Source organism: Vitis riparia, chromosome 6 (assembly GCF_004353265.1).
Source record: "Vitis riparia cultivar Riparia Gloire de Montpellier isolate 1030 chromosome 6, EGFV_Vit.rip_1.0, whole genome shotgun sequence".
Classification (NCBI taxonomy): Eukaryota; Viridiplantae; Streptophyta; class Magnoliopsida; order Vitales; family Vitaceae; genus Vitis; species Vitis riparia.
The window spans coordinates 17,961,308-17,988,486 of record NC_048436.1 but is presented as its reverse complement, the minus strand read 5'-3'; the positions used below and the strand labels follow the sequence as shown (position 1 = coordinate 17,988,486).

At 37.4% G+C, this 27,179-nt stretch overlaps 6 protein-coding genes across 9 annotated transcripts; 3 read left to right on the top strand and 3 right to left on the bottom strand.

The window, feature by feature from the left end:
- The first annotated feature begins 4,641 nt into the window (after positions 1–4,641).
- On the top strand, positions 4,642–5,720 carry LOC117916650 (dirigent protein 24-like). Its single transcript, XM_034832780.1, has one exon. It carries the CDS (start codon positions 4,646–4,648, stop codon positions 5,597–5,599), a length of 954 nt encoding a protein of 317 aa, XP_034688671.1. The 5' UTR covers positions 4,642–4,645; the 3' UTR covers positions 5,600–5,720.
- A 1,171-nt stretch (positions 5,721–6,891) lies between these two features.
- LOC117915826 (dirigent protein 25) lies at positions 6,892–7,965 on the bottom strand. The gene has a single exon (XM_034831531.1). It carries the CDS (start codon positions 7,878–7,880, stop codon positions 6,966–6,968), a length of 915 nt encoding a protein of 304 aa, XP_034687422.1. The 5' UTR covers positions 7,881–7,965; the 3' UTR covers positions 6,892–6,965.
- Positions 7,966–8,059: 94 nt separating this feature from the next.
- On the bottom strand, positions 8,060–10,320 carry LOC117915825 (pentatricopeptide repeat-containing protein At1g07740, mitochondrial). Of its 2 annotated transcripts, none has more exons than XM_034831529.1 (2): positions 8,555–10,320; positions 8,060–8,424 (listed from the first exon to the last, which is right to left on the bottom strand). In XM_034831529.1, exon 1 carries the CDS (start codon positions 10,274–10,276, stop codon positions 8,771–8,773), a length of 1,506 nt encoding a protein of 501 aa, XP_034687420.1. In that variant the 5' UTR covers positions 10,277–10,320; the 3' UTR covers positions 8,060–8,424; positions 8,555–8,770. The 2 variants fall into 2 exon arrangements, with proteins under 2 accessions (XP_034687420.1, XP_034687421.1); XM_034831530.1 differs by having other exon boundaries at positions 8,559–10,320.
- Positions 10,321–10,897: 577 nt separating this feature from the next.
- Positions 10,898–16,376, bottom strand: LOC117915840 (DNA repair protein RAD51 homolog 4). 3 transcript variants are annotated; one of them, XM_034831559.1, is made up of 10 exons: positions 16,212–16,376; positions 14,807–14,886; positions 14,580–14,695; positions 14,412–14,493; positions 13,968–14,102; positions 12,972–13,085; positions 12,794–12,884; positions 12,025–12,095; positions 11,347–11,553; positions 10,898–11,122 (listed from the first exon to the last, which is right to left on the bottom strand). In XM_034831559.1, the coding sequence occupies exons 1-10, from the start codon at positions 16,297–16,299 to the stop codon at positions 11,090–11,092; spliced, it is 1,017 nt and encodes a 338-aa protein (XP_034687450.1). In that variant the 5' UTR covers positions 16,300–16,376; the 3' UTR covers positions 10,898–11,089. The 3 variants fall into 3 exon arrangements, with proteins under 3 accessions (XP_034687450.1, XP_034687452.1, XP_034687451.1); XM_034831561.1 differs by having other exon boundaries at positions 11,347–11,496; positions 12,972–13,076; positions 16,212–16,375; XM_034831560.1 differs by having other exon boundaries at positions 11,347–11,496; positions 16,212–16,374.
- Positions 16,377–17,440: 1,064 nt separating this feature from the next.
- On the top strand, positions 17,441–19,876 carry LOC117917075. The gene is made up of 3 exons (XM_034833301.1): positions 17,441–18,008; positions 18,210–19,574; positions 19,785–19,876. The coding sequence occupies exons 1-3, from the start codon at positions 17,441–17,443 to the stop codon at positions 19,874–19,876; spliced, it is 2,025 nt and encodes a 674-aa protein (XP_034689192.1).
- Positions 19,877–24,215: 4,339 nt separating this feature from the next.
- LOC117915788 (laccase-17-like) lies at positions 24,216–26,865 on the top strand. Its single transcript, XM_034831475.1, has 6 exons — positions 24,216–24,437; positions 24,543–24,694; positions 24,778–25,022; positions 25,114–25,242; positions 25,336–26,307; positions 26,504–26,865. Exons 1-6 carry the CDS (start codon positions 24,309–24,311, stop codon positions 26,632–26,634), a joined length of 1,758 nt encoding a protein of 585 aa, XP_034687366.1. The 5' UTR covers positions 24,216–24,308; the 3' UTR covers positions 26,635–26,865.
- Positions 26,866–27,179: the final 314 nt, after the last annotated feature.

Below are 27,179 nucleotides of genomic sequence, written 5' to 3'. Positions count from 1 at the left end.
TTTCAGCCATCTGCATCATTAGAGTCGCCACTTTCTCTCCCTGATGTATCCATACCAGCCTATTCACCTCGACCCGAGACTACCATACCATCTACCCTTACCCCTGTTCAACCATCTATATCATTGGATGCACCCCCACCTATTGCAGAGTCTATTGCACCCCCACCTGTTACAGAGTCTATTGCACCTCCACCTGTTACAGAGTCCATTGCACCTCTACCTTTTCTTCAGGGGACAGCTCATGCTGCACAATTACATGTACGGGTACCTAGAGGACATCGAGCTCCACGTGTACGTCGAGTTCTACCTCCATCAGTTCCATCTATCTCGACAACTCATGTAGATGACGTGTCACAGTTTATAGAGATGGAGACTTTTCAGATAGCACAGATGGATACAACAAATATGGTCATCTACCGTAGATGTTCACAACGAAAGAGAAAGATTCCGTCATGTGGGACACATTGAGATCTTTTTTCATGTTTGTAGAACTATTATACTTTGGTTTATACATTTAAGGTTATATAAAGTGTTAATTCAAATTAGTGATGTTATGTTATTCACATGTTTCCTTGATAATTTAAACAATAAAACTCAAATGCATCCTAAAGTCTAAATGATAGAAATTCTAACTAAATAAATTATTACAACCATTACCTATTTTTCTTTCATATAATTAAAAAATTATACATTTTAACCAAGACATAAGTTCAAATCATACTTAATAATAAATAACCTAAAATCATAATCATTGACATTAATTTTCATATGAAAATATAAAATTTTAAAATAATATAAACAATTTCTTTAGTTATTTTAAAATTTAAAAATAATATGAATAAATAATTTTCTTTAGTTCATATGTGAAAATATTTGTAAAACAAATAAATATTTTATTTACCATAAATATATAAATTTTTATGGGAATGCATGTAGACCAAATTATTTTCTCAAATTTTCAAGGAAAATATGAAAAAATAAAGATAATATATATATATATATAAACAGTCGTAACAAAAAAAATTTGTGAAAAGCAAAGTTCTAAAATCCCATACTTTTTTACACATGAGTTCCTCTTAAAAATATTTATGAAAATTACAACATAATTGTAATTTTGACAAAAAAATATTTTAAAAATAATATTAAAATTATAACACCATTAAAATAGATGCGGATTGAAAATAATTGTAAAACCACAGTTATTTATGGTTGTTTTGATAAAAAAATATTTTTAAAATAATATTAAAATTACAATACCATTAAAACAGGTGTGGATTAAAAATAATTGTAAAACCACAGTTACTAACTGTGGTTTTAAGGGAAATTGTAAAACCAAGTTTGTAACTGTGGTTTTAAGGATACTTCTTTTAAAACCATAGTTATAGTAACTATGGTTTTATGGGTATTTTGATAAAAAAAAAATATTTTAAAAATAATATTAAAATTACAACACCATTAAAATAGATGCGGATTGAAAATAATTGTAAAACCACAGTTACTAACTGTGATTTTATGGTTATTTTGATAAAAAATATTTTAAAAATAATATTAAAATTACAACACCATTAGTAAAACCACAGTTAGTAACTGTGGTTTTATGGTTGTTTTGATAAAAAAATATTTTAAAAATAATAACACCATTAAAATAGGGACGGATTAAAAATAATTGTAAAACCATAGTTACTAACTGTGGTTTTAAGGAAAATTGTAAAATCACAGTTTGTAACTGTGGTTTTAAGGATATTTCTTTTAAAACCACGATTAGTAACTGTGGTTCTAAGAGAAATTGTAAAACCACAATTTGTAACCGTGGTTTTAAGGAAATTTCTGTAAGTTTTAAAACCATAGTCACCAACGGTGATTTTTTACACTTAAAATCCATGTGGATGCTTACGTGGATAAAGAATACTACTTTGACAAATATTTTGAAATGGATACTATTCTTATCATTTTTTTTTTACAAATAAATTATTTTGGTCTTAAACTCGGCAAAATTGCTATGGCTGCCAGGTACTGGCTTGGTGGTGACGTGGGCAAAACTTAAGTATGAGATTTTATTCTATTGAGATTTTGTTTTCAAAGTGGATGCATTAAAAGGGAGGTAGAATATTTTTTGAGATTTTCTATAATTGAAAAAAAAATCATCATGCTTATGGAAGTACTTATGTTATCTCCTAGTAACAAAATGGAAAAGGCTTACAAAAAACTCTTTTAAGGAGAGGGGAGTGACATGCCCCAAAGGTGATGATTGAACATTAGTGACAACAACTATGCTATTCCAAAACCTCTGACATGGGTACTGTGTGACAATGAATATTGCTAGCACACAAGTATGGACCTAATGTCACCATGGTAGACCCTATGAGCTCAACGTCTTGCAGTGTGGTTGTGGCGCATGGCTCAGGTTGGGTATGTTTTTAGATGGAAAGAATTAGCAATGTTGGCATATATAGACAAACAATGCAAAAGATATGGATTATGGGTTGAGAAGAATACTCTACACACATATATTATGTCATAGCAAGAATGTGAGCTAAGAGAGCCTTGATACACATTAGATAGCTTATTGTCATGGACTGTTTGTTTGGTGTCCGTAACTATAGTGAAGGTGTTGATCAAGACTAGTGTGTTGATTGGTTTGAGCTGAATGTAATGGGGATTACTTCAAAGAAAGGAAGTATATGTGATGTTGGAATGCTTTTTCAGAGTTCAGGGAGGTCGACCTGATTAAGTTTTGGGACCTTATCGCTAGTCAAAGACTTGACAATGAAGAGGAGCTTGACCATCTCCTACACAAATTGGTCAGGAGCTGAAGTCGTTCCCCTGATGAGTCTATGGCAGGATGAAACCAGTCAATATAGTGACATTGAAATGCATGGCGTGCAGGCTGAGCCTCTTTGATTCTTGCCCGTGGGGTCGCTGCACGGGTCGTGCCACTGCGTTGGAACTCTAGGTCCATGACATTATGCCATCAATGGGTTGAATGGCACATATAAGCTCAATGTTAGCCCATTGACTTCAAGTATGCGACACCAAGGCTTCATGAGATAACACATTGGCCTCATGAGTGACCTATGATAATGACAAGGTGACACAAAAACACAATGCCTTGTACAATGCGTGGTGAGCCATGGGCATAATGTCATGGTCAATTACATTAAGATGATATTGGAAGAGGCATAATGATGCAGCAGTAACAAGACTGACTCAGATAAGATATCTGATGATAGGCACAAGGGTCTAATGCCTTGTGCGTGGAGATGAGGAGTCATGGGTGCAATGCCCTGGCTCGTTACTACACCAAGAAGAGAGCTTGGGCAAGGCATGGAACCATAGCAACAATAAGACGAATGCATGAGCAGGTTGCATTGGTGTAGATGCAAGGGAAACACACAAGCGTGCTGGTTGGCATGCTCAAGAAGCTTGCAGTAGATTGCCTAGACATGCTATATCAAGCTGGTATGTGGATTGATGCAAGAGGTAGCAACATAAGGAGTTGAAATGGGTGAGGAATGGACCGAAGACATTTGAAATTTCAAAGTTGGATTCAAAGTGTGATTGTAATTTGAATTTGAGTAGGAGTTCAAATTCTTATTCTAATGGTAAAGAGTGTCAAGAAAAGTGACATGATCTAGAGAGTAGATTATTGAGCATAACTACAAGTGGCTTAAGTAAGGACATGCAATGTAACTGCTATGATGATGGTATGAGTAGGAGAATGAATGATAGGTAGTAATGACAGAGCCCATGGACCGGGAAACTACCCAGAATGTGATATGAATGGACTAATTCAGGAAACTTGGATGTAACTATTGCCTATACATAACGTGCATCACCAAGCCTTCTATGCATGAATTTATGAAAGAGAATTAAGGAAGTTTTACTCAGAGAAGTCTTTGACCATTTCTTATAACTATTTTGGGAGAACTAATATAAGTAGGGGCCTTTCCCGGGAAAATGTCGTGTTGCTTGTGTACTTTTCTTTATTTCTTTATCTCATGGAGCCTGAAGATGACTGACTTTAGATCTCATGAAAATATTGGGGTAAAGTTTGCGCCACTGACACGAATTATATAGACATTACGTCTGGAAACAGCAAAAGGTTAAAGCATATTTAAAATTTAATGCATGGAGATGAGCTCAAGCAGGGTGAACCTGACCAGTGTGCAAAGCTTTAAATGGGAACAAAACCTGACATGCCCACAGTACAATTTGAACAGGCCCTGTTGATACCCACCCAGCAAATATGGGGTGCCATGGGCTAATGTATTTATGCATCTCTCGGCCTCTTACCTAAAAATTGTATGGTACCATGCTGAATTGGCCTTTTCTCCTCAAGTACCCTTCAAGTTTATCATATAGTTTGGCAGCCCATTTCATTTCAATGTCACAGTTAGCGGCTATGGGCCTTCTAAATATCCAATACCATATTTCACATAACATTAATAAGGAACCCCAGCCACTCCACCATGGGGTTCATAATGAAAAGAGCTTGGCTGTCCCAACCAAACGCACCCATACCTTACAAATTAACAATTCCATCATCTGCTCCACTGTTGTTCAACTCACCCTTCAATATATACATGTGTATATATAGGGACACTGAAACTCATCTTCATCCATCCCCTCTCTTGACTAAGCTCAAATGGCAAAACATATCTTACTCACATCCAGAGCACTCAAGGCCACGCTCCACCTCTTGCTCCTAGCCATTGCCCTTAGATGTGTCCATGCAGCTCGAATCCTCACCGAAGAGCATGCAGACCCTCCAGTCATGGTGCCTGCACCTGAAGCACCTGACATGGCTCCAGTGGCGGGCCCTGCTGCCACCATACCAACCGCTGCAAGCCCCTTGACAACCACTACTAGCGCGACCGTGGCTGATGAACATCCACCCTTGTCATTCTTCATGCATGACATACTAGGCGGGTCCAATCCTACCGCAAGGGTTGAGGCCGGGATCATTGCCAATACGCAAATCAATGGCTTGCCTTTCACTAAAACAAATGGTGGGGTCTTCCCTATGAATGGTGGTGTTCCTCTTGTCACAGCCAATGGCGTCATCAACAAGAATGGCATTACGAACAACAACAATCTCCCATTCCTGGCTGGACTCAATGGCGCATCCACCAGCACTGTGGTACAAAACAATGGTAACAACAATGTAGTCACCAATGGAGACACACTTCCATTTGTGACACCTGGCCAGCTCCCAGCAGGAGCCACTCTTCAGAAGCTGATGTTTGGGACTATTACAGTGATCGATGATGAACTCACAGAAGGACACGAGATCGGTTCCTCAGTTGTTGGGAGGGCACAGGGGTTCTATTTAGCTAGCTCATTAGATGGGAACAGCCAAACAATGGCATTCACAGCATTGTTTCATGAGGGTGATCATCATGAAGAGGACACACTCAGTTTCTTTGGGGTACATCGCACGGCTGCACCAGAGTCTCAGATTGCCATTGTTGGGGGGACTGGAAAATACGAGAATGCAAACGGATATGCCTCAATTCAGACACTTCATCCAACCGACCAGCACACAACTGATGGCGTTGAGACACTTCTTCATGTCAGTGTCTTCATCTCTGACCAGTGATCACTAGCTAGCTCTACCAGTGCCATCGTAGCATGGAACCAAGCTTTGTGTGTGCAGTTTCTTTGAATGTGAAAGTTTCTATGACTGAATGAAAAAAAAGAAGTCTTTTAAGCGTCTTTAATTAGTGTGATCAGTGAACTATGACCATGCAAAGAAGAGCATTTCAATTTCTGAAATCACCCATGACCATCAATACTATCTTGAACTCCGACGGTCCAAGAAAATCGTATGACAATGATCTTATGCTGGATCACCCAACTGCATATTGAACGCTTAAGCACATTTCTGAGACCACTATCCCGTGAATTTGGTAATAGAACTATCGAACCAAGAAAAAGAAAGTTCCCTTAAAGGCACAATAGTCAAGAATTTAATGGAACTACGGACACCAGCAGAAGACCAAATAGAAAGAAAAAGAGTACTCAAACGAACTTATATAGTTTGGAATTAAGGGCAAATTGAATCTAGTCTTACTGTATACTGTGGAAGGCCACATTTAAGTTGGTCCACCCAGGAATCAGAATAACTTAAACTTTTCTGTTCTTCATTTAAATTTTTGAGCCAAAATTCCAAAATCTAAGGCAATATCTTCTCTGACTATAGAGTCATTTTTTCTTTTTATTTGTCGGTAAACAAGGAATTATATCAACAAGTTTTCGTCTTTCTCATCTCTCGGGGTCATTCCAACAAAGAATTCAAAAAATAACTTCTTAGTTGTAGATCCCAATCTTAATAATAAAATTTTCGGAGTTCCCTTTTTTTTTTTTCTTTGGCCTGTTACTTCCAAATTCATGATGGAAACTATTTCAAGTCTAAGAAACTACTCTCAATTTAACTCCGAAGGGTGGCTAAATTCAAATTCAGCTCTCTTCTCTTGATCCTTTGGAGAGTGGAAACAAGAACTAGGAACAGGGCTGAGATAAGAGAGAACTCTTGACATCTTTCCTAATGTTGAACGTTAATGTAGTTCCAATTTCTTAGAGACTGAGGTAAATTCAAACAAGAAGTAGATGATTTGGTTTGTTTTCTTTCCTCTCTGTTTTCTCCTTTATTTTAGGAAGAGGAATGAGGAGTCAGGAAGGGGAGGATATCTAAATCAAGAGCATTATTTCAACTGCTGCCTACTTATTCCATGATAAGGACCAAACCAGTTCCTATATCTAATAATATGGGTTGTGATGATTTTATATTAAAAATATTAATAATAATGTAGTTGTTATCGTCATTTCAGAATCTCTCAAAAATTCATTAGACTGAGTTGCAGTTTCCAGAAGGATTAATAAAGATGCAAGTTTAGGTAGTAGGAAAAGCACAAGGTTTTCTCTTATAAAAATGTTCTACACAACAGCCATGCTTAATCCACGCACTAATGGGCAAGATACACAATAATCTGGAGCAAGGTCTCTGTTCCATCGGTATTATGCTGATTGGCACCTGGAATGGTCTTAACCGTGGCATAGCCCTCTGCATTTATGTACTTTCCGGTGCCACCCATGATGGCAAGCTGGGATTCAGAGACAGCAGTTCGATGAACTCCAAAGAAGCTGAGGCTACTGGCATAGCCATCGCTCTCAAACATGGCTGTGAAAGCCATGGTCTGGCTGCTCCCGTCTTCAGAACTTGCTACAAAGAACCCTTGTGCCTTACCAACCAAACCCGACCCGAGATCATGTCCTTCGGTTAGCTCATCATCAATAACTGTCATTGTCCCAAACATAAGCTTCTGAAGGTTAGTCCCAGCAGGGAACTGACCCCCATTGAAGACAGGAAGACCAGAGCCTCCATTGATCACGTTGTTTCCGTTGTTTTGAATCACATTAGCTGTGTTTCCACTAAGGCCTGTTAGGAAGGGAATATTGTTGTTGTTGATGAGTGCACTGTTGCCGTTATTGAGGGGAACACCATAGTTGACTGGAAGTACCGCACCATTAGGCTTGGCTAAGGGGACTTGGCCATTGACCGCTGGGTTAGTTACAATTCCAGTCACGGCCCCAGCTGAGGGGTTTGACCCTCCAAGAATGTCATGCATGAAGAATGACAACGTATGGTGGAGGTTGATATTGGTAACTGTGGTACTGGTGGCTGCAGCCGGGGCTGTAGCCACAGAAGTGACACTGGATACAGGCGTTTCAGCTAGATCAGATGCCTCAGGCGCTACAGCAGGGGTAACAGGTGCTTCCTTATCAAGGATTCGAGCAGAGATGGCACAAGGGATGGCGAGGGCTAGGAAGAAGAAAGATATGGCCTTGAATGGAACAGAAATGAGCATATGGTTTGCCATGAGGCTGGGAGGACCAAAAGCCCTGAAGGGGTATCTAATGATTGGAGAAGGTTTGCTTTGGTGACGATGGGTTAAGATAAGTTGAGCATATATAGAGCATATTTTAGAACCAAAACTAGAATGATTAAATGGAGTTGATGAGATGGAGTAGGTACTTAAGTTTCCCCACCGGTGATTTGGTTAGAACTCAGAAACCTAAGCCATTGTCTTCTCAATATCAACTGGGTAAGAGGGATACTCAAAATTTAAGATGCCAAAATTGATACATCCTGAAAAACCACTGCTTCAGAACTCAATGCCTCACTAAGGCTTGGAATATCACTTCAGTGCCTGGAGGACAAGATGGCACACTCTTGATTCAGCAGTTTCTAGACTCCACAACTATGTTTGCACGAGGGGTAGATCATTCCCCAGGACCACTCGCACACATTTTTCGCAACTTCTCGTCTTCATCTGTGTGGATCCAACAATTTGAGTCTACAGTAGGAGTTCAAAACTGCCATGAGTCGTCACCATCATTCTTCTTGCCACTAATCTGAACGTCCTGTGACAAGAATACCAAGTTTAGTAAATTACCTCGGCTATGCAGGGTTCTAGAACAGTCAAAACTAGTCATTTTATAATTTTTGTGGTATTTTGTTTCTAAGAAACTTCAAACAAAAAAAGCAACATACCCACTTGCGTGTGAAAATTTGTGCCATTATCCCCTTGATAAAAATTTGTCAAAGGATTTAACAGCCACTGCAATCTGGTAACATCATGCCTGGTTCAGTGGCAACGACTTCATTGAATTTAGTATTCTGAAAATTAGAATATTGAGATTCAGTAATCCCTCAAAAGTTACAAAATATCAGAATGATCTTCAAGCTTCTGCATCTCTTCCTCCAGACCTATCCGTAGGCAGAGACCAGTTCCCTTACAAGCCCCCCTGCACCTCTGTCTCCAGGACAGGCATCCTTAACCAAAGCCTCCCAAGCCTCCAAATGAAATCTCATCTTCCTTTTCTCCATCTCCTCCAAAACAAAGCATGCACCATCAATCTTCCCATTCTTCAATAATCCCACAACCAAATCACAAAATGATTCTAAACGTGGGCAATGGCCACACATTAACATTGCACTCAAAACCTTCAAGCCTCCCTCAAAATCCTCAACCTGGCAAAACCCATCAACCATCATCCGATATGTGGCTGCGTTTGGTTCACAACCTCCAACCTGCATTTCAACAAAGACTTTATAAGCCTCCAGAGCTCTACCTTCTTTACACAAATAATTTATCAATATATTATACGTCACAACATCTGGTTTAAACCGCCTTCTCTTCATCTCAAGAAGCAAAATTTTTGCGTCATCAATCCTACCCCTCCTTCCAAGATCACTCATCAAAACCCCAAAATTTAAAAGGCGTGGTTTGCATCCCTGATAGTCCATATCAAACATCATCTTCTTAGCTTCCTTATACTTGCCTAAAGAGCACAAACCTTCCATTAACAGTGCATATGTAACAGCATTCGGGCGGTGCCTTTTCTGAATCATGTCCTCAAGCAAACCCATAGCCCCATCCAAATCACCCTTTCCACACAAAAACCCAATTAGACTGTTAAAAGTCACAACAGTGGGCTTAACTTCTTTGTCAATCATTTCCTCAAACACTTGCCACGCTTTATCCCACTCCCCCTTTCCAAGCCATCCTTTTATTATTATATTAAATGAAATTGAATTCCTCCGAAAGCCCATTTTTTTTGAGCGATCAAATATGCCAATTGCATCCAGAAATCGATCATTCTCAACAAGTACATTAAGAAGGGTATTGAAAGACTGTAATGTTCGGTGGCAATTGAAAGAAGGCATTCTCTGAAACAGTTCAATGGCCTTTTCAGGCATTTGGGATTTCCCATAATGCTGAATCAAGGCAATAAAAAGCGTCTCTCTACATCGAATGTTAATATTCTGTAAGTAATCAAGAAGGGTTTCAACAGCTTCGAAATTGCGAGAACGAGCGAGTTTGTATACGAGGGCAGAGTAGGAGGGATAGTCGTGTTTGAAGCCCATTTGTTGGTATTGATTGAAGAGAGACAAGGCGTCATCTGGGTCTTGCACAGATTTCAGATCGGCGAGGAAAGGAATGCGTTTGCGAAGCCTTGAGGTGGATCTATGAGGTGGCTCACGGCGAGATTCGGCGGCGGGTCTTTTGGGGCTAAAAGTGTGGTATCGTTGAGAAGGTTTGTATTCAATAAAATGGCGAAATAGGTGTGACAGTGTGTGATTAATTGCTTTTGTTCGTGAATGGAACATGGAAACAGCAGAAGAAGATAGGTTCCTGGTCGGAGGGAAAGATGAAAAATTTCTCATTGTTTGTTCGGTTAGTGAGAAAATCCTTGAAGGCCGCGTGGACATATCTGTTTTAGCCTCTAAAGTCCCGGCTGGGAAAAGGAGAAAAAGAAACTAGTAGGAAAACTTGAAGAATGGGTTTCAATTAATAAATTATATTTATATACAATTTTTAAATTGATTTAATTTATTTTAATTTTTCATAAATAAAAAAAATACAATTTAAAATTTTAATTATTTTTAATTACATTTAATTTTTGTTCATATTTTATTAAAAAAAAAAAAACAAACATAATAAAATATTTTTTAATATTTTTCTGAAATCAAACATTAATATAGTATTTCTCAAAAATGGGCACCTAATTTTATGTCAATTTCTAATTAGATTTCAAATTTCGTTTTAACCATCTCTTCTCTGAGTTTGCTTTGAAGAGAAAATCAAAAACTACAAGAGAAGAAAGAGAAAATTTGGCAAGCACCAGTTTGTTTGTCCGAGATTAGAAGAATGAAACAGGAATTTTGGTTTAGATCCATACTCAAATCCATTTTAACCCATCAAATATTTGTGAAAAAAAATTCAAAAATTCTATTTTTGTAAATATTACACTTCAATTTTATTACTATTTGATTATATGTTTTAACATAAATTAATCATTTTGTACTCATAGCCTTTTTTAAGCCAGGACAAACACAAACATAAAATCATTGTCATAATCAGGCCTCTGGATTACTACAAGCAAAAGAGAGGTTCTCCTTCGAAATTGCAATATTCAAAAGTTATGGTACAAAAACACACCCAGTTCCTGGTAACATAGTTTGGCTCTTTGGTGTCTTTTCCTCTCCAACCTCCAATGTGGTACAAATCAAAAATATAATTAGTCAAATCATAAACCTAGCAGCCCTGCCAGAAGCCTGAGAAAGGAAAAACAAGAATAAAAATAAATGGCGTCCTCAAAGTCTATTGGGACAGAAGAGGGCACTGTGAGAATTTGGTGCCCAAAAACACAGAGTACATTAGATGTGTTTTAGGTAAGAATCATGAGGGTTAAAAGATGAATCCAACAAAGATGATGATAAATTTAATGGACCAAATGATCTATACTTCAAAAAGACGAGGAAAAAGAGAGGGAGCATACCATGTATGAGTGTTTCAGAATGGACATGTGGCAGATGCTGCTCCCTGGGTCACGGGAGAGCAAAAGCCGCACATGTGGAATGCTCTTCCAACTCTCTCCAAGAGCTGGTTTAAGGATGCCTCCCTCTCCACCCACCATGTGATTAGTCACCTTGAGCCAATGTATCATAATGGTAATTATTGTAAGGATGGAAACTTTGATGATCGGCTATATCATTTGTAAAACCAATAAATTATAATGAAAAATGATGGTTATTGGTTCAATGTAAGGAAAGAATATCTGAAAATAACAATATAGCTCTATTGTGTTGGACAAGTGCTAAACAAATAGTAGAGATATCATTTTCAAGGGTATAAGAGTGGATGAAAGCCATAAATTGGAGCCTTAAAATAAGTCATCTTATTAGTGAAGATAAACTTGTGATATTAGATAGCTTAAAACATTGGCACATGATAACACTGTTGATATCAACAAAACATTCCTACTCCTTTTTATCAGATTATGAATACGAATCAACTAATAAAAGTGGAAGAAATGGGGAGAGTGCAGGAGTGCAAGTTTTTTGTGTAACATGCTTTATTAGATTACTGCATTGCTGAATTAATACAAAGAATCAAGAAAGCTGAGGAGTCCCAGCTGTCAAGAAGATATAATTGTAATTTCAAGTACACAACTTACAACTACTGCAAGATTATGCTCATGTGCTAACTTCTTTAGAAGAAATCCAGCAGAAATCATCAAAGCACGTCCTGCATTCACCCATCAGGCATGAACCAATCAATATTTGCATGCATGAGTTGTACATGACATTTGAGAAACACAAACAATGATGAAGGGCTTGATTATCTAGCTGCTAGGTAAAAAACACCTTTTATATTTTCACTAATTCAAGAACATAATACAATGCCATTTCCAGGGAAGATTCAAGAATAGAATATTCAGACACAATAGCAAACAACTTTTAGTACAATTCGATGAACGATGTTGGTACAACTATGAATTATGGAATTACTTTTACAACTATGATCGTCATTGCAGTGATGTTTGAACTCGTGACACAGTTCTTTTGAACTAAAGAAAAATTGCACTTAATTAATTACTTAACTATGCCTGATTAAATCATATAGCTTAAAGCAGCCACAACCTTTACTGGAAAATATCCTAATCATCCTAACTGAAACTGCCTGCACAACACCAAAACACGCCCCCTCCTTTCCTGTTACCACACGACCACACTCCCCCACACCCAAACCCAGAAAAATTCATATTGCACCATTTGTTTGTCAAAATAACAAAACCCAATTGACTTACATGCCTAACGAGGAAACCCAGTCAGGGAACACAATATTTAGTATAATAGAAGGGTTTTTCTAGTACTTTTTTTTTTTGAAGAAGAAAATGTAATTCCCCAATATACCAGGAAGCTGTGATATATTATAATGCTTACCATGTGAACCACTGCCTCCAAGGATTGGGGTAATCAGCGATGATATTGAATCAACAATAAGCAACCTCACCTGATCAGCTCCTGTCTGCACCTGAACCAGTTCTCATACATTCAGTAACATGGAACTGAAAAAACTCTATGAAAATATACCAGCCAGACTGCTCCATTTAAATTAAACCTGAGATCTCAAGCTGTACTCTAGCTGATGTACCACATCCAACATTGCAAAGATATCAAACACTGAATGGCACAATATTTGGCTCATTACTTTTTCAAGAATATTCTGTTTGACCTACCATAAAGATTAACAAGGAAAACATTAGAGTTAACATTTAGTAATAAGAATGATGAATAGATCTACTTTACAATGTGGGGCTTGGCCTATGTAAAGGTTCTTTAGGAAAACTTTGCAGAGCGCACATTTTGAGATATATGACAAATAGCTCCTCTACAATACGGAATTGAAGATATATGCCACATCATACCTCTGATAATTAAAGGAGAGAGAGAGGGGAGGGAGGTAGAGAGCCTGAATTCAGTTTGATAGGATAATCAGGTGGCTTCCAGTAAAAACATTCCAAAACAACATTCCTTCATCATCAAATTTCCTTTCTGGTACTCTGATTTGATCTGATTATATTAAGTTTTTTTTCTAACAGCAATTGAGGTAATACATAAGCATGTTTACATGCCTATGGAAAGAAACAGGAATGCAACTCAACTGAAGAAAGTTTTATCCCATAAATCACAGAGTTAGTTGCATTCAAAAAAAAAAAATTCCCCATCACTGCACAGAGTATAATATTTTTTTTCTTTTTCAATTGGCAAAGACAAATGTATTAAAAGAAGTGCCTAACAAAAGAGGGGGTACAACCCAAGTCCACAAGAAGTATGCAAAAGGCACTAGAAGGCAAAAGGAACAGCATAGTGTATAATATAATAAGTTTAAGTGTACGACAAAATCAGACTACAACCAGAACAGATCACACTACATCCTCAACTGATCAATTAGTTATTGGATCAGTTAGACTGGAATAATTTTCAAATAGGATTCACCACGATTCTAGCCATTTTCAGATCTAATTCAAACCAACTGGTCCACTGGAATTGATGATGAAAATTGTAATGCAGTAAATATCCACAACATGCCTACAACAGAGATGATATATCTGACCTCTTTAAAGATAGTATCTGGGATCTGATTGATGAAATGTGCAATGCGTAAGGGTGAAAAAGAGTTGCCTGTATCTATGAATACAACACCACCCATATACCTTGTTGCAACCCCTGAGGCAACTTTTAGGCAAATCTGAAGATTTACAAGAATTTAAATCAACTGTAAGATATGGGTCTATTTTTAACAATAGAACAAAAGCATACATGATATATAAATGAATGTAACAACCAAGAGTGTAACAACCAAGAGTGTAAAACCTAAGTTGAGTTGTAAATTTGAAATAAAATTGCATCATTAAGTGGTATTTAAAATTAGGCTAAGTGTACTGTACTAAAAATAATGACTGCAGAACCCAAGTAAGTTCTTCACGGCATATTCAGAACTAGTTGTTATTACCAACTGACTTAGATGATTGTTATCACAAATTAACAGAGTTCTTACTTGTGTTTTACCAGAAGATGATGGCCCAACTAATTCTGTTAAGTGTCCTACACATAATCCACCTTGAAGAAGCATATCAATCCTGATTCACAGCAGTCATAAGCATCACCATATCATCAAATCTTACAATATAGCCATAGTGGTAAGGGAATATCCAAGCTCAAATACCCTTCACACCCAGTAGATAAAACCTGTTTGTTCTGTTGAGCATCTTCCAACAACTCCATACCATTCAACCATGGTTGATGTTGACCATCTATAATAGAGAGGATTTGGGTGATACCCTAGTTGCCCACAGCAGAAAAAAGGTAAAGGTACACCTACATAGCATTGAGTTAATGAAATATTGTCATGTAGCTAGTGACGGCCATTTAATATTCATTTGAAAAGCTAACCTGCTTAAGTCTCTCTGAGGTTGACTGTTGTTCCGCAAAAGCAACTAACATGTAAAGGTCATGAATGAGTATATCTTCAACTGCACGAGAACAATCATGGAAAAGATCTTAAAAGAAAATAAATAGTCAAATACATAAGTATTTTTAAATAAAATGGAAAAAACCCTCAGAATTACATTTTTTTTCCCCTTTCAAAACATTATAGGACAAGAGCAGTGAAAGATGACAACCAAATCTGAGTCTTGGAAATCTGGGAATTACTGTCTAAAATACTCGCAAATGCTTAACTAGCTCACCCAACTTAAAATATTTGCATAAACATTAACTTGTGGTGATTACACCAAAATTTATTGCATCAGGGGGCCATAAAGCCATATATATCAACTGCCACGTAAGCGCCCTTACTTCCAGGTGGGCATTTTTTAAGTGAAGAAGAACCTAAGGTGTGTATAGCTATGCCCCGCTTGCCCTTGTTTTCTTAATGCATTAGCTATGTATTTTCAATATCACTTTCACGCGTTTTGATATGAACATGACTAGAAATAACGTCTCCTATACACTGTTTTAAACCTGTAACGCACAAGAAATCCTATTTCTTAGTGCCAACTGCCATAAAAACAAATATTCAATATGAAATGGATGTAGCTAACTTATACTCTATATCATAAAACACTAATATTCACCAAAAATATTGTGGAGAAGAAATCCATTGCTCCATTTCAATGATTCAGGCATTTCACATACCATGAATGTACACAACTAGATACCAAATAATCCCCAGGAAGATACTGTTCCAAAACTAAGTGTGGTTAACCAAGTCACATTGTTCCAACGGAGGACTTGTTGACACATAACACCAAACCTAAGTGACACACCTACCTGAGCCAACCTGCAAGCAACCATGGGCTGGCAACAGACATGAACAGCCCGTGGCAGCTTATAAATTATTATTTATTTTTCTTTACACCCTAGTTTGGTTGCTGAGAACAAAATAAGGAAAATGAAAAGAACTAAATAAACAAAAAAATTTATGAATCACCGAACTAAGCCAAACGGAGTTGTGTTAGGCTCAGCTGAGGGGAAGTTCTAAACGAAAAACCTATAATACAGTATTCTAATTTCTTTTTTCTTTTCCTAAAATTTTCTCAGCAGCCAAATAAATTCATGGAGACATGTATGGTGAATTCAATTAAATAGAAAGTGACAAAAGCACCAAGCATACAAGAATGGAATGAAATGCTTGTAGTCTTGCAGGAATTCCCAAATTTACTTTCTTATGTTCTTTATAAAACCCTAACAAAGGTCTGACAAGTGCAATTAGAATATAGAAGTGAATTGATGGAAATGGAATTTGTTTTTTCTCGGGGAAAAGAGAAAGAAATGATGGGAAAGTCGGAGAGTGGACCTGAGAAAATGCCATGAGAAGCACAGAAGTTCTGAAAATCGGAATCGATTATCGGGTACTCGCATTCAAGAGATTTCAATGAACCCATCTCTCTCAGCTCCACTGCAGAGAGGCCGTCAGCCGTCGCCCACGTTTTACCCTTGGGTTCTCTTGTAAATGGAAAAACGACGTCGTTTGCATCTGCAGCGTTTCCCAATGTTTTCATCTCTATTTTCCTTTGTCAAATTAGCCCATATAATGGAGTTCACAGCCAAAGTAGTATTTCTTTGGAAAAAAAACCCAAACTAATCCAGTTTTCAAACTATTTGCCAAAATACTCTTTTGAATCCACATCAACAATCCACGTCAACAAGCCATCTTCGTCAAACTTGTTTTTTTTACTTTGGAGACCCAATTTTTTCCCGAAATCAACAATCCAAAAAGTATTCTCTTCTCTGTGGCTCCACCATCTGCGGCTCCATTTTCTCTCCTCATCGGCTGCGGCTCCCACCAGTGGCTCCCACCAGTAGCTCCACCAGCAGCTAGGTAATTTTTTTTCGGGTTCATGAGTTTTTTCCCACTCATTTTCCTTAGCTTTCTCACCAACCAAACAGAGGAAAACAAGTTGTTTTGAAAATTTTAAAAATCTCAAGTTGTTTTCAATTTCATAGCTATCCAAAAAACTTGAAAAACCCTTTCCTCCACCTTGTATTCCTCTTATCCTGGAACTCGAAAAACCCTAACCTTTGTTTATTTGTTATTTGATTATTGTTAATAACATACCCTATTATTGTTATTTGTTATTTCATTACAAATTGATGTTATTAGCAATGTTTTATATTGTGTAATTTTGTGGTTAAAAATGAAATTGATTTGATTTTTTTGGCTTCTTCTATAGGTAAACTATGTCTAATTTATCGGTGGCAATAATTTGTTTTTGTAATGGGAAAATGGTGAGAACATAGACCGATGTTGATTATGTTGGGGATAGAGTTGTGGTTGAACCTATTGATGTGCCTCTTGGGACAACATATGAACAACTGTTGGAAATGATATACTCGGTCACTGACATCAATAAAGAACATTTTCGATTAATACTTAGTTGTAAGTATCCTATGAAAAAAGGGAATAAATTCCAACCTTGCCCAGTAAAGAATGATAGTGGTGTAGCTCAAATGTTAAAAATGCATAACAGATTTGAGATGGATGAAGTTGAGTTATTTGTTGAACAAGTACCTATTGACTTACAAATGAATTCACCAATTGGTAATTGCATGCCTTTGTTACTTGGTGAAAATGATGCTACTAGTAATGTTCAAAATCCATTTACTTTTGAGCATAGATCAGAAGAGGATGAGGAAGACGAAGAAGGAAGACAATGTGATGATGACAGTGTAGGAGCCGAGGATGTTCATAATGATGATAATCAAGATAGGGAAGGTAGCTCGCCTTTTTTAGCTGTTCGTGAGGCAATTGAAAGAGAACAAATGAGATATGTGGCTGTGGATGGGGAAGGATGTAACTTGTCAAACAATCCAGATACAGAGGATTTAGATGACCTAATTGAATTATCTCCAATGCAATATCATTTAGCACCATCACCACAGTTTGAAAATGTTGAAAACATTGGTCATGTTGTGTCAAGTGAATGGACCCCATGGGGAAACACTCTTATGGGACATCCAACTGGAGAGTTCATAGTTGGACAAATATTTACTTCCAAAGGAGATTTGCAACATGCTGTAAAGATGTACTCTATTAATTCGCACCAAGAGTATATCGTTTTGTCATCCACAAAGAAATTGTTGGTCCTAAGATGTAAGAAAGTTGAACAGTCTCAATGTCCTTGGAGACTACGTGCTACAGTTGTTAAATGGACATCTCTATTTCAGATAAGCAAATATAGTGGCCCACACACATGTGTCAATCCTTACATGAACCAAGATCATCATTAGTTAGACTCAAACCTGATAGCCGCCCATATAGAGGGAATGATTAAGACACAATTCACACTTTCAGTGGCTGCCATTCAAGCAAGTGTTGTAGAAAGATTCGGGTACCATATCTCATACACTAAGGCTTCGAAAGGCAAGCGTAAAGCATTAACTAATTTGTTTGGTGATTTCTATAAATCATACGCTAAACTGCCACATTTTTTTGGTGCCTTGGAGCAAGCCAATCCAGGATGTATTGTAATTTCTAAAACATTCCCAGGAAATATGCGAAATGAAGAGGTACTTCAGCGAGTCTTTTGGGCATTTCATCCTTCCATAGAGGGCTTCAAGCATTGTCATCCTGTGTTAACTATTGATGGTACACACTTGTATGGGAAGTATAAGGGCACTGTAATGATTGCCATGGGCTGTGATGGAAATAATCAATTGTTTCCTCTTGCTTTTGCATTAACTGAGGGTGAAAATGTTGATAGTTGGGGATGGTTTTTGGCATGTATTAGAAATCGAGTAACTCAGAGGAGGGGTCTTTGTGTTATCTCTGATCGTCATCCAGGCATTATGGCTGCGTTTGCTGATGTTTATCTTAGTTGGTCTGAGCCAAATGCATATCATCAAATTTGTATGCGCCATCTTGCTAGCAACTTTATGACTCACTTTAAGGACAAATGCTTGAAACAACTTTTATGCAGAGCCGCCTTAGAAACTAAGGTAGAAAAATTCAACATGCATATGGAGACAATTGGGAGAATCAACCAAGACGCACTCAGCTGGTTGGAGGTTATTCCCTTTGAGAAATGGGCACTATCACATGATGGAGGTCGACGATATGGCATAATGACTACAAACATGTCAGAAATGTTCAATAGTGTGCTTAAAGGGGCACGAAGTTTCCCTATCACCGCATTTGTTCAATTGACATTCTATCGAGTTAATAGTTACTTTGTTGTAAGAAGAGAACATGGTGTTAGTCGACTTGCTTCAGGTGAACAATACACTCCTTATGTTGATGCTAAGATTAATGCAAATGTTGTTAAGGCAGGTTCTCATGAGGTTGTTTTGTATGATCACTTCCAAGGACTGTTTCATGTGAAGGGTAGTAAAAAGACATCATCTGGTGGAAGAACACATCGTGTTAACTTACGTGAGCATGGATGCACATGTGGCAAAACACTCATATATGGATTCTCATGTAGTCATTTTCTAGCGGCATGTCATTTTCGTTCAATTGATTTTAGATCATTTGTTCAACATTATTACACTATACAATCGTACTTTAGCACTTGTGCACCACTGTTTAACCCCATACACAATGAGTACGAGTGGCCACCATATGTTGGTCCAGTTATTGTGCCTGCAGATTCAATGAAACGTGTGTCAGGTGGACGACCTAAATCTACTCATTTGCACAATGAAATGGATGTTAGAGAAGGTAAAACCTCAATTACATGTGGTTTGTGCAAACAAAGTGGTCACAATCGTCGTTCTTGTCCAAATAAGAACATGGGTGCTGGGCCTTCATGATGGGTGCTAGGCTTTGGATGTTGATATTATGTTATTTTTATTTTGGACAATACTTATGTTATAAGAAAGACTTTGCTGTTAATTTCAAAATTGTAATATGAATATTTTGATGAATCAGGTTGTTTATACGGGTACCTAGAGGACATCGAGCTCCACGTGTACGTCGAGTTCTACCTCCATCAGTTCCATCTATCTCGACAGCTCATGTAGATGACGTGTCACAGTCTATAGAGATGGAGACTTTTCAAATAGCACAGATGGATACAACAAATATGGCCATCTACCGTAGATGTTCACAACGAAAGAGAAAGATTCCATCATGTGGGACACATTGAGATCTTTTTTCATGTTTGTAGAACTATTATACTTTGTGATTCGTTCCCAATTCGTGTCTCAGCTGATTCATGTTCTCTCAATGGTCCCTGACTGTGGTGCCATTTGATATGTGTCCAGCTGGTGTTCCTTGATTGTGGTCCTCAGAAGGGAGTAATCAACAAAATTTATAACCTATTACACCATGTACTAGGATAGCCTTAGCTAGTGTCAGCCCCTTAGCCACTTGATTCAGACATGGAGAAATAGGCCTCATGGGTAGGCCTTGCACCCATGAGAGCCTAGGCGGAAAGCAAGGAAAGCCTGGAGGTTTGGTGGTTCAAACCCCAGGAGCTAAATGTGGGGATCGCGGACAAGTCAAGCGCGCACTCTGGATAGGCGTTACCGAAGGATCCGGACATGCCTATCCGGAGAAGTTGGAACGTCGGCCGGATAGGCGCCGGATGTGAGATATCCGGAGAGGTGGAATGTTGACCGGACAGAATGGCGGCTGTGAGACATCCGGATAAAGTGGAACGCTGGCCGGACAGAATTCCGAATATGAGATATCCGGGTGGAATGAGGGATTCTCGTCCGGGTGGAATGAGGGATTTCCGTCCGGGCAGAATGAGCGATGTTATGTTAGTGTCACACCTTCGAAAATCACCTTAAATTTTTCTTACGAGTGTGTGGTGCTAAGGACCCGTCCTTAGCCAACCTTCCCTTCTCAACGTTTAGAAGAACAGAGTAGAATTTAGAAATCAAAGTAATAGGAATACACGAGGTTATAGGAAAATCCTTTCCCAACTTGTATTAATTACTCTTACAAGACAAAATTGCTTCTTGAACCAGAGTACAATGTACTCACCCAAGGCATACGAGAATGAACCTTTTCCCCAACTCTCACCCCCTGTTTCAAGGCTGCAGGAGCCCTATTTAAATGACTCATCTGCAGTTACACATTTGAATTCCCTCAATTCAAATCTTGGAGCCACTTAGGTGGTCATGCAACTGGCCAGAACTGTCCTCAATTGCTTGCACAACCACCCCCTGTGGATCCAGCCCCTTGCGACACGTGGCATCGCTCATTCCACTCGGACGAAAATTCTCCCTCATTCCACCCGGAAAGGAATCCCTCATTCCACCCGGATATCTCATATCCGGAATTTTGTCCGGCCAGCGTTCTACCTTATCCGGATGTCTCACAGCCGCCATTCTGTTCGACCGACATCCCACATTTTCCGGATATCTCACATCTGGCGCCTATCCGGCCGACGTTCCAACTTATCCGGATAGGCATGTCCGGATCCTTCGATAACGCCTATCCGGAGTGCGCGCTTGACTTGCCCGCGATCCCCACACTTAGCCCCCGGGATTTGAACCACCAAACCTCCAGGCTTTCCTTGCTTTCCGCCTAGGCTCTCATGGGCGCAAGGCCTACCCATGAGGCCTATTTCTCCGGGTATGAATCAAGTGGCTAAGGGGCTGACAGTTAGGTTGTATAAAGTGTTAATTCAAATTAGTGATGTTATATTATTCACATGTTTCCTTAATAATTTAAACAAATAAAACTCAAATGCATCCTAAAGTCTAAATGAAAGAAATCCTAACTAAATAAATTATTACAACCATTACCTATTTTTCTTTCATATAATTAGAAAATTATACATTTTAACCAAGACATAAGTTCAAATCATACTTAATAATAAATAACCTAAAATCATAATCATTGGCATTAATTTTCATATGAAAATATAAAATTTTAAAATAATATAAACAATTTCTTTAGTTATTTTAAAATTTTAAAATAATATGAATAAATAATTTTCTTTAGTTCATATGTGAAAATATTTGTAAAACAAATAAAAATTTTATTTACCATAAATATATAAATTTTTATGGGAATGCATGTAGACCAAATTATTTTCTCAAATTTTCAAGGAAAATATGAAAAAATAAAGATAATATATATATATATATATATTTAAAACAGTCGTAACAAAAAAACTTGTGAAAAGCAAAGTTCTAAAATCTCATACTTTTTTACACATGAGTTCCCCTTAAAAATATTTGTGAAAATTACAACATAATTGTAATTTTGATAAAAGAATATTTTAAAAATAATATTAAAATTACAACACCATTAAAATAGATGCGGATTGAAAATAATTGTAAAACCACAATTACTAACTATGGTTTTATGATTGTTTTGATAAAAAATAATTTTAAAATAATATTAAAATTAAAATACCATTAAAACAGGTGTGAATTAAAAATAATTGTAAAATCACAGTTACTAACTGTGGTTTTAAGGGAAATTATAAAACCACAGTTTGTAACTGTGGTTTTAAGGATACTTATTTTAAAACCATAGTTATAGTAACTATGGTTTTATGAGTATTTTGATAAAAAAAATATTTTAAAAATAATATTAAAATTACAACACCATTAAAATAGACGCGGATTGAAAATAATTGTAAAACCACAGTTACTAACTGTGGTTTTATGGTTATTTTGATAAAAAAATATTTTAAAAATAATATTAAAATTACAACACCATTAGTAAAACCACAGTTAGTAATTGTGGTTTTATGGTTGTTTTGATAAAAAAATATTTTAAAAATAATATTAAAATTATAACACCATTAAAATAGGGACGGATAAAAAATAATTGTAAAACCACAGTTACTAACTGTGGTTTTAAGGGAAATTGTAAAACCACAATTTGTAACTGTGGTTTTAAGGATATTTCTTTTAAAACCATGGTTAGTAACTGTGGTTCTAAGAAAAATTGTAAAACCACAATTTGTAACTGTGGTTTTAAGAAAATTTCTGTAAGTTTTAAAACCACAGTCACCAACGGTGGTTTTTTACACTTAAAATCCATGTGGATGCTTACGTGGATAAAGAAGACTACTTTGACAAATATTTTGAAATGGATACTATTCTTATCATTTTTTTTTACAAATAAATTATTTTGGTCTTAAACTCCATATAATGTTTACATCATAATATTTCAAAAAGTTGAGGCAATTATTTTCATGACCACAATAAAAACATAAAGTGACAAAAAAATTCTCAATTCTTGTTTTTTTTCAAAGTACTTAAAATTTTTCTTACACGATAATTCTTACTAAAAAAGGTTTCTATATTAAATAAATGAGATATAGGAATAATAACGAGGTGAATTCGACACGAGTCACCTCATCATATTAACATTTTTATGATGTTATATTAATATAAAATTTTGACCGTATTTTATCCATTGGTTTAATCTTGATTTAACCACTAATCTGACTATTAAATCATAATTTAATAATTTTAATTTCTTCTGCCCATATAAAAAACCTTTACCTTGTTTTATACGAGGAAATGTTCAATATTTTTTTCTTTAAATAAATGTACATGATACAAGTATTTTTATATCTACAAAGAAATGATTAATTTCATATGTGATGGAACATGTTTGAATAGTAACATAGTGTGAACAATATTGAGAATATATAGCTTGATTAATTGACTATATAACTATATATGCATACATACGAAATTAAGCCATCAGTCAACATACTGAAATTAGAAACCTCATAGTTTGCTTGAGAGAAAGTTGCGTCCAACGAGGTTCTCCCACTATTCATTCATCCGTGGTGATCCGTCCATCATGAAAATGACAAAAAACTATTACACTATCCGACTTTAAAAACGACTGCTTGAAATATAGCTAGAAGCCTCTTGATTAATTTGCTTTGTCACCAAGACTAACGGTTGAGAATGCTACATGTCAACAATTCATTCACACTGATGAAGCCTCTTTTTTCTTCAATCTCACATGAAACCCCCTCCATTCCTTCAAATCTTGGTTAATTCAATCTTCCAGGCAGGTGTACGATAGAACTTAAGTTGATTGTAAGTCATGCATGGCCCATATCTTTGGTCGTCTGGTACATTATTGTGAACTGGCTTTGCAAAAATACAATTCTTCATATAGGAGAGGAGGTCAAAATCAAGTATTGTTTTTTTGATGATGTACGTATGAAGGTTAAAGGAATTAATAGATTATCTTTGACAACACTCTAGAGTTGTTTGCATCAACAACAGCTAGCTACGTCCATTAAAAAATGTATAGATGTTTGAAGCTGTCGCAGTTTTCTCTCTATCTCTTTAACCAGATATAGTTTCCTTCACCTAATCGACCAAACACACCTCTATATATACACTACCTTAATGGGTAGATGAATCAGTGCCATACAAGCATTTCCAGTTACACCCATTAGGGTACTCTGCCTGTAATTCTCAAATAGAGAGGGAAAAAGAAAGAAGAAGAGGAGAAATGGGTGTTTCTTTTCTTCCTTCACCACCATTTGTGGGAGTTTTTGTGTTCTCATGCATGGCATTATGCCTCCTTCCTGAGCTTGCCCTTGCCCAGGATTCTGGCATAACCAGGCACTACAAGTTTGATGTATGTGTCCTATGGCCTTGGCAGAACAGTTCCTGATCAGCTAATATATATCTTCTTGTATAGGAAACTAATATATTTTGGTTTCTTGTTTGAAATATTGTGTAGATCAAGTTGCAAAATGTGACGAGACTGTGCCATACAAAGAGCATTTTGACAGTAAATGGGCAGTTTCCTGGGCCACGCATTGTAGCTAGGGAGGGTGACCGTCTTCTCATTAAAGTGGTTAACCATGTCCAGAATAATATCTCCATCCATTGGTATGTGTGTTCAGAAAACATGAGTTTGTTCTGTAAAGCAAACATCATAATGTGTAGTATAAGTGTGATTTCATTTGGAACAGGCATGGGATTCGACAGCTTCGGAGTGGGTGGGCTGATGGGCCAGCATATGTGACGCAATGCCCCATTCAAACTGGCCAGAGCTATGTCTACAACTTCACCGTTGTTGGCCAGAGAGGGACTCTTTTCTGGCATGCTCACATCTCATGGCTAAGGTCGACTCTCTACGGTCCCTTAATCATTCTCCCAAAACGTAATGTCCCCTATCCATTTGAGAAGCCTTACAAGGAAGTCCCCATCATCTTTGGTAATTAATCAACTGTGTAATATTCACTTTGTTTGATATCTCATGGCTAAAATTTGTTGAGTATATAAACTATGACAATGTGAAAATACAGGAGAGTGGTGGAATGCAGACACTGAGGCAGTCATTAGCCAGGCCCTCCAAACTGGTGGAGGCCCAAATGTGTCTGATGCCTATACCATCAATGGACTTCCAGGCCCATTGTATAATTGCTCTGCCAAAGGTATCAAAAACCTATGAATATTGCATGCCCAAACAGCATTATAATTTGGATTTTCCAGGAAATTAATAATGAGTAAATGGGTCTTGGCTGCAGATACATTCAAGCTGAGAGTGAAGGCAAGCAAGACTTACCTGCTCCGTTTGATCAACGCAGCGCTCAATGACGAGCTTTTCTTCAGTATTGCAAACCATACACTGACAGTAGTGGACGCTGATGCTATTTATGTTAAACCTTTTGAGACTGACACACTTCTCATTGCCCCTGGACAGACCACAAATGTTCTTCTCAAGACCAAACCCCACTTCCCAAATGCCGCTTTCCTCATAACTGCTAGGCCATACGTGACTGGCCTTGGCACCTTTGACAACTCCACCGTTGCTGGTATCCTTGAATATGAATTACCCTCTGCTTCCCCTCACTCTACTGTCTCCATTAAACAGCTTCCACTCTTCAAACCAACACTTCCTCCTCTCAATGACACTTCCTTTGCCACCAACTTCACTAATAGGCTTCGTAGCTTGGCCAGCCCTCAGTTCCCTGCTAACGTCCCCCAGAAAGTTGACAGGCACTTCTTCTTCACAGTTGGACTGGGAACAAGCCCCTGCGACCAAAACCAAACATGCCAAGGACCCAATGGGACAAAGTTTGCAGCTTCGGTTAATAATGTGTCCTTTGCATCTTCAACCACAGCCCTTCTACAAGCCCACTTCTCTGGACAATCAAATGGGGTTTACAACCCTGACTTCCCTATCACTCCGATCATTCCCTTTAACTATACCGGAACCCCACCAAACAACACTCTGGTGAGCAATGGAACCAAAGTGGTGGTTCTACCATTTAACACTAGTGTGGAGCTTGTCATGCAGGACACTAGCATTCTTGGAGCTGAAAGCCACCCTCTCCATCTGCATGGCTTCAATTTCTTTGTCGTCGGCCAAGGTTTCGGAAACTATGATCCTAACAAGGACCCTGCAAACTTCAATCTGGTCGACCCCATTGAAAGGAACACCGTGGGAGTGCCCTCCGGGGGTTGGGTTGCCATTCGGTTTCTAGCAGACAACCCAGGTGAGCATGAAAGAATAGCACAACATGCAGTGAAATTTAAGTCTACACAAAATTATTGGCCATAATAAGAGTGCCGTAATATGAAAATTATTCTGATAAGAACAGGCCATGATTTTACTTATAATTCATTCTTCAAATTCATAAAAATTTCACAATTTGAAGCTAATGACAATGATGATAAATATGTGGGAAACAGGGGTATGGTTCATGCATTGTCACCTGGAAATCCACACCAGCTGGGGCTTGAAGATGGCGTGGGTTGTCTTAGATGGAAAGCTCCCCAATCAGAAGCTGCTTCCTCCACCAGCAGATCTTCCCAAGTGTTGATTTTGACTCACTCATGCATTCACACTGATCACAAACTGCCCTGAGATTTTTATGTTTTTTTAACCCATTGTACGGCCCCTTTTGAGCACTGCCTTAAATAATCTTTTGTTATTTTTTTTTCTTAGTACATGTGGAGAGAGAGTGAAAACAAAGTGAACTTCCTGTGAGTTCAGGATTGATCAAAGTGTTAACAAGAAGGTTTTCAATAACATATTTGGACATTTTATCCTCTATAGTTTCTCAAGCATTTTTTTTTACTAATCATCAGAAGCTCAGAAACTACTGAACCAGAAATTGATAGAGAAAATTGAGATGAGAATGTATAGAGGGGGTTAATTTTTCACTTGAAAGTTTGTCAAAGATATGTAGAAATAAAAATTAAAAAAAAAATTGTTATCAATTTTTAAAAAGTAAGAATATAAAAAACTAAACTTAGAAGTGATTTTTGAAAGATATTCACCAAATGATTATAGAGAATTATTTTAAATGATTTCTAATTTATATAAGAAAGTTGTTTCAAATGTTAGAAAACTCTTCTAACCCTT

What these genes read in the sequence shown, in the direction of transcription:
- LOC117916650 (XM_034832780.1), top strand. Translation starts at nt 4,646, where the DNA reads ATGGCAAAACATATCTTACTCACATCCAGAGCACTCAAGGCCACGCTC.
- LOC117915826 (XM_034831531.1), bottom strand. Translation starts at nt 7,880, where the DNA reads ATGGCAAACCATATGCTCATTTCTGTTCCATTCAAGGCCATATCTTTC.
- LOC117915825 (XM_034831529.1), bottom strand. Translation starts at nt 10,276, where the DNA reads ATGTCCACGCGGCCTTCAAGGATTTTCTCACTAACCGAACAAACAATG.
- LOC117915840 (XM_034831559.1), bottom strand. Translation starts at nt 16,299, where the DNA reads ATGGGTTCATTGAAATCTCTTGAATGCGAGTACCCGATAATCGATTCC. An exon ending in TTCTCATGGCATTTTCTCAG is followed by an intron (nt 14,887 to 16,211) that starts GTCCACTCTCCG and finishes GTTCTCGTGCAG; the next exon opens with TTGAAGATATACTCATTCAT. An exon ending in CAGATACTATCTTTAAAGAG is followed by an intron (nt 13,086 to 13,967) that starts GTCAGATATATC and finishes TCTTTATGGTAG; the next exon opens with GTCAAACAGAATATTCTTGA.
- LOC117917075 (XM_034833301.1), top strand. Translation starts at nt 17,441, where the DNA reads ATGAATTCACCAATTGGTAATTGCATGCCTTTGTTACTTGGTGAAAAT. An exon ending in GAAATTGTTGGTCCTAAGAT is followed by an intron (nt 18,009 to 18,209) that starts GTAAGAAAGTTG and finishes TCACACTTTCAG; the next exon opens with TGGCTGCCATTCAAGCAAGT. An exon ending in TGAAATGGATGTTAGAGAAG is followed by an intron (nt 19,575 to 19,784) that starts GTAAAACCTCAA and finishes TTGATGAATCAG; the next exon opens with GTTGTTTATACGGGTACCTA.
- LOC117915788 (XM_034831475.1), top strand. Translation starts at nt 24,309, where the DNA reads ATGGGTGTTTCTTTTCTTCCTTCACCACCATTTGTGGGAGTTTTTGTG. An exon ending in GGAAGTCCCCATCATCTTTG is followed by an intron (nt 25,023 to 25,113) that starts GTAATTAATCAA and finishes GTGAAAATACAG; the next exon opens with GAGAGTGGTGGAATGCAGAC. An exon ending in GTTTCTAGCAGACAACCCAG is followed by an intron (nt 26,308 to 26,503) that starts GTGAGCATGAAA and finishes TGTGGGAAACAG; the next exon opens with GGGTATGGTTCATGCATTGT.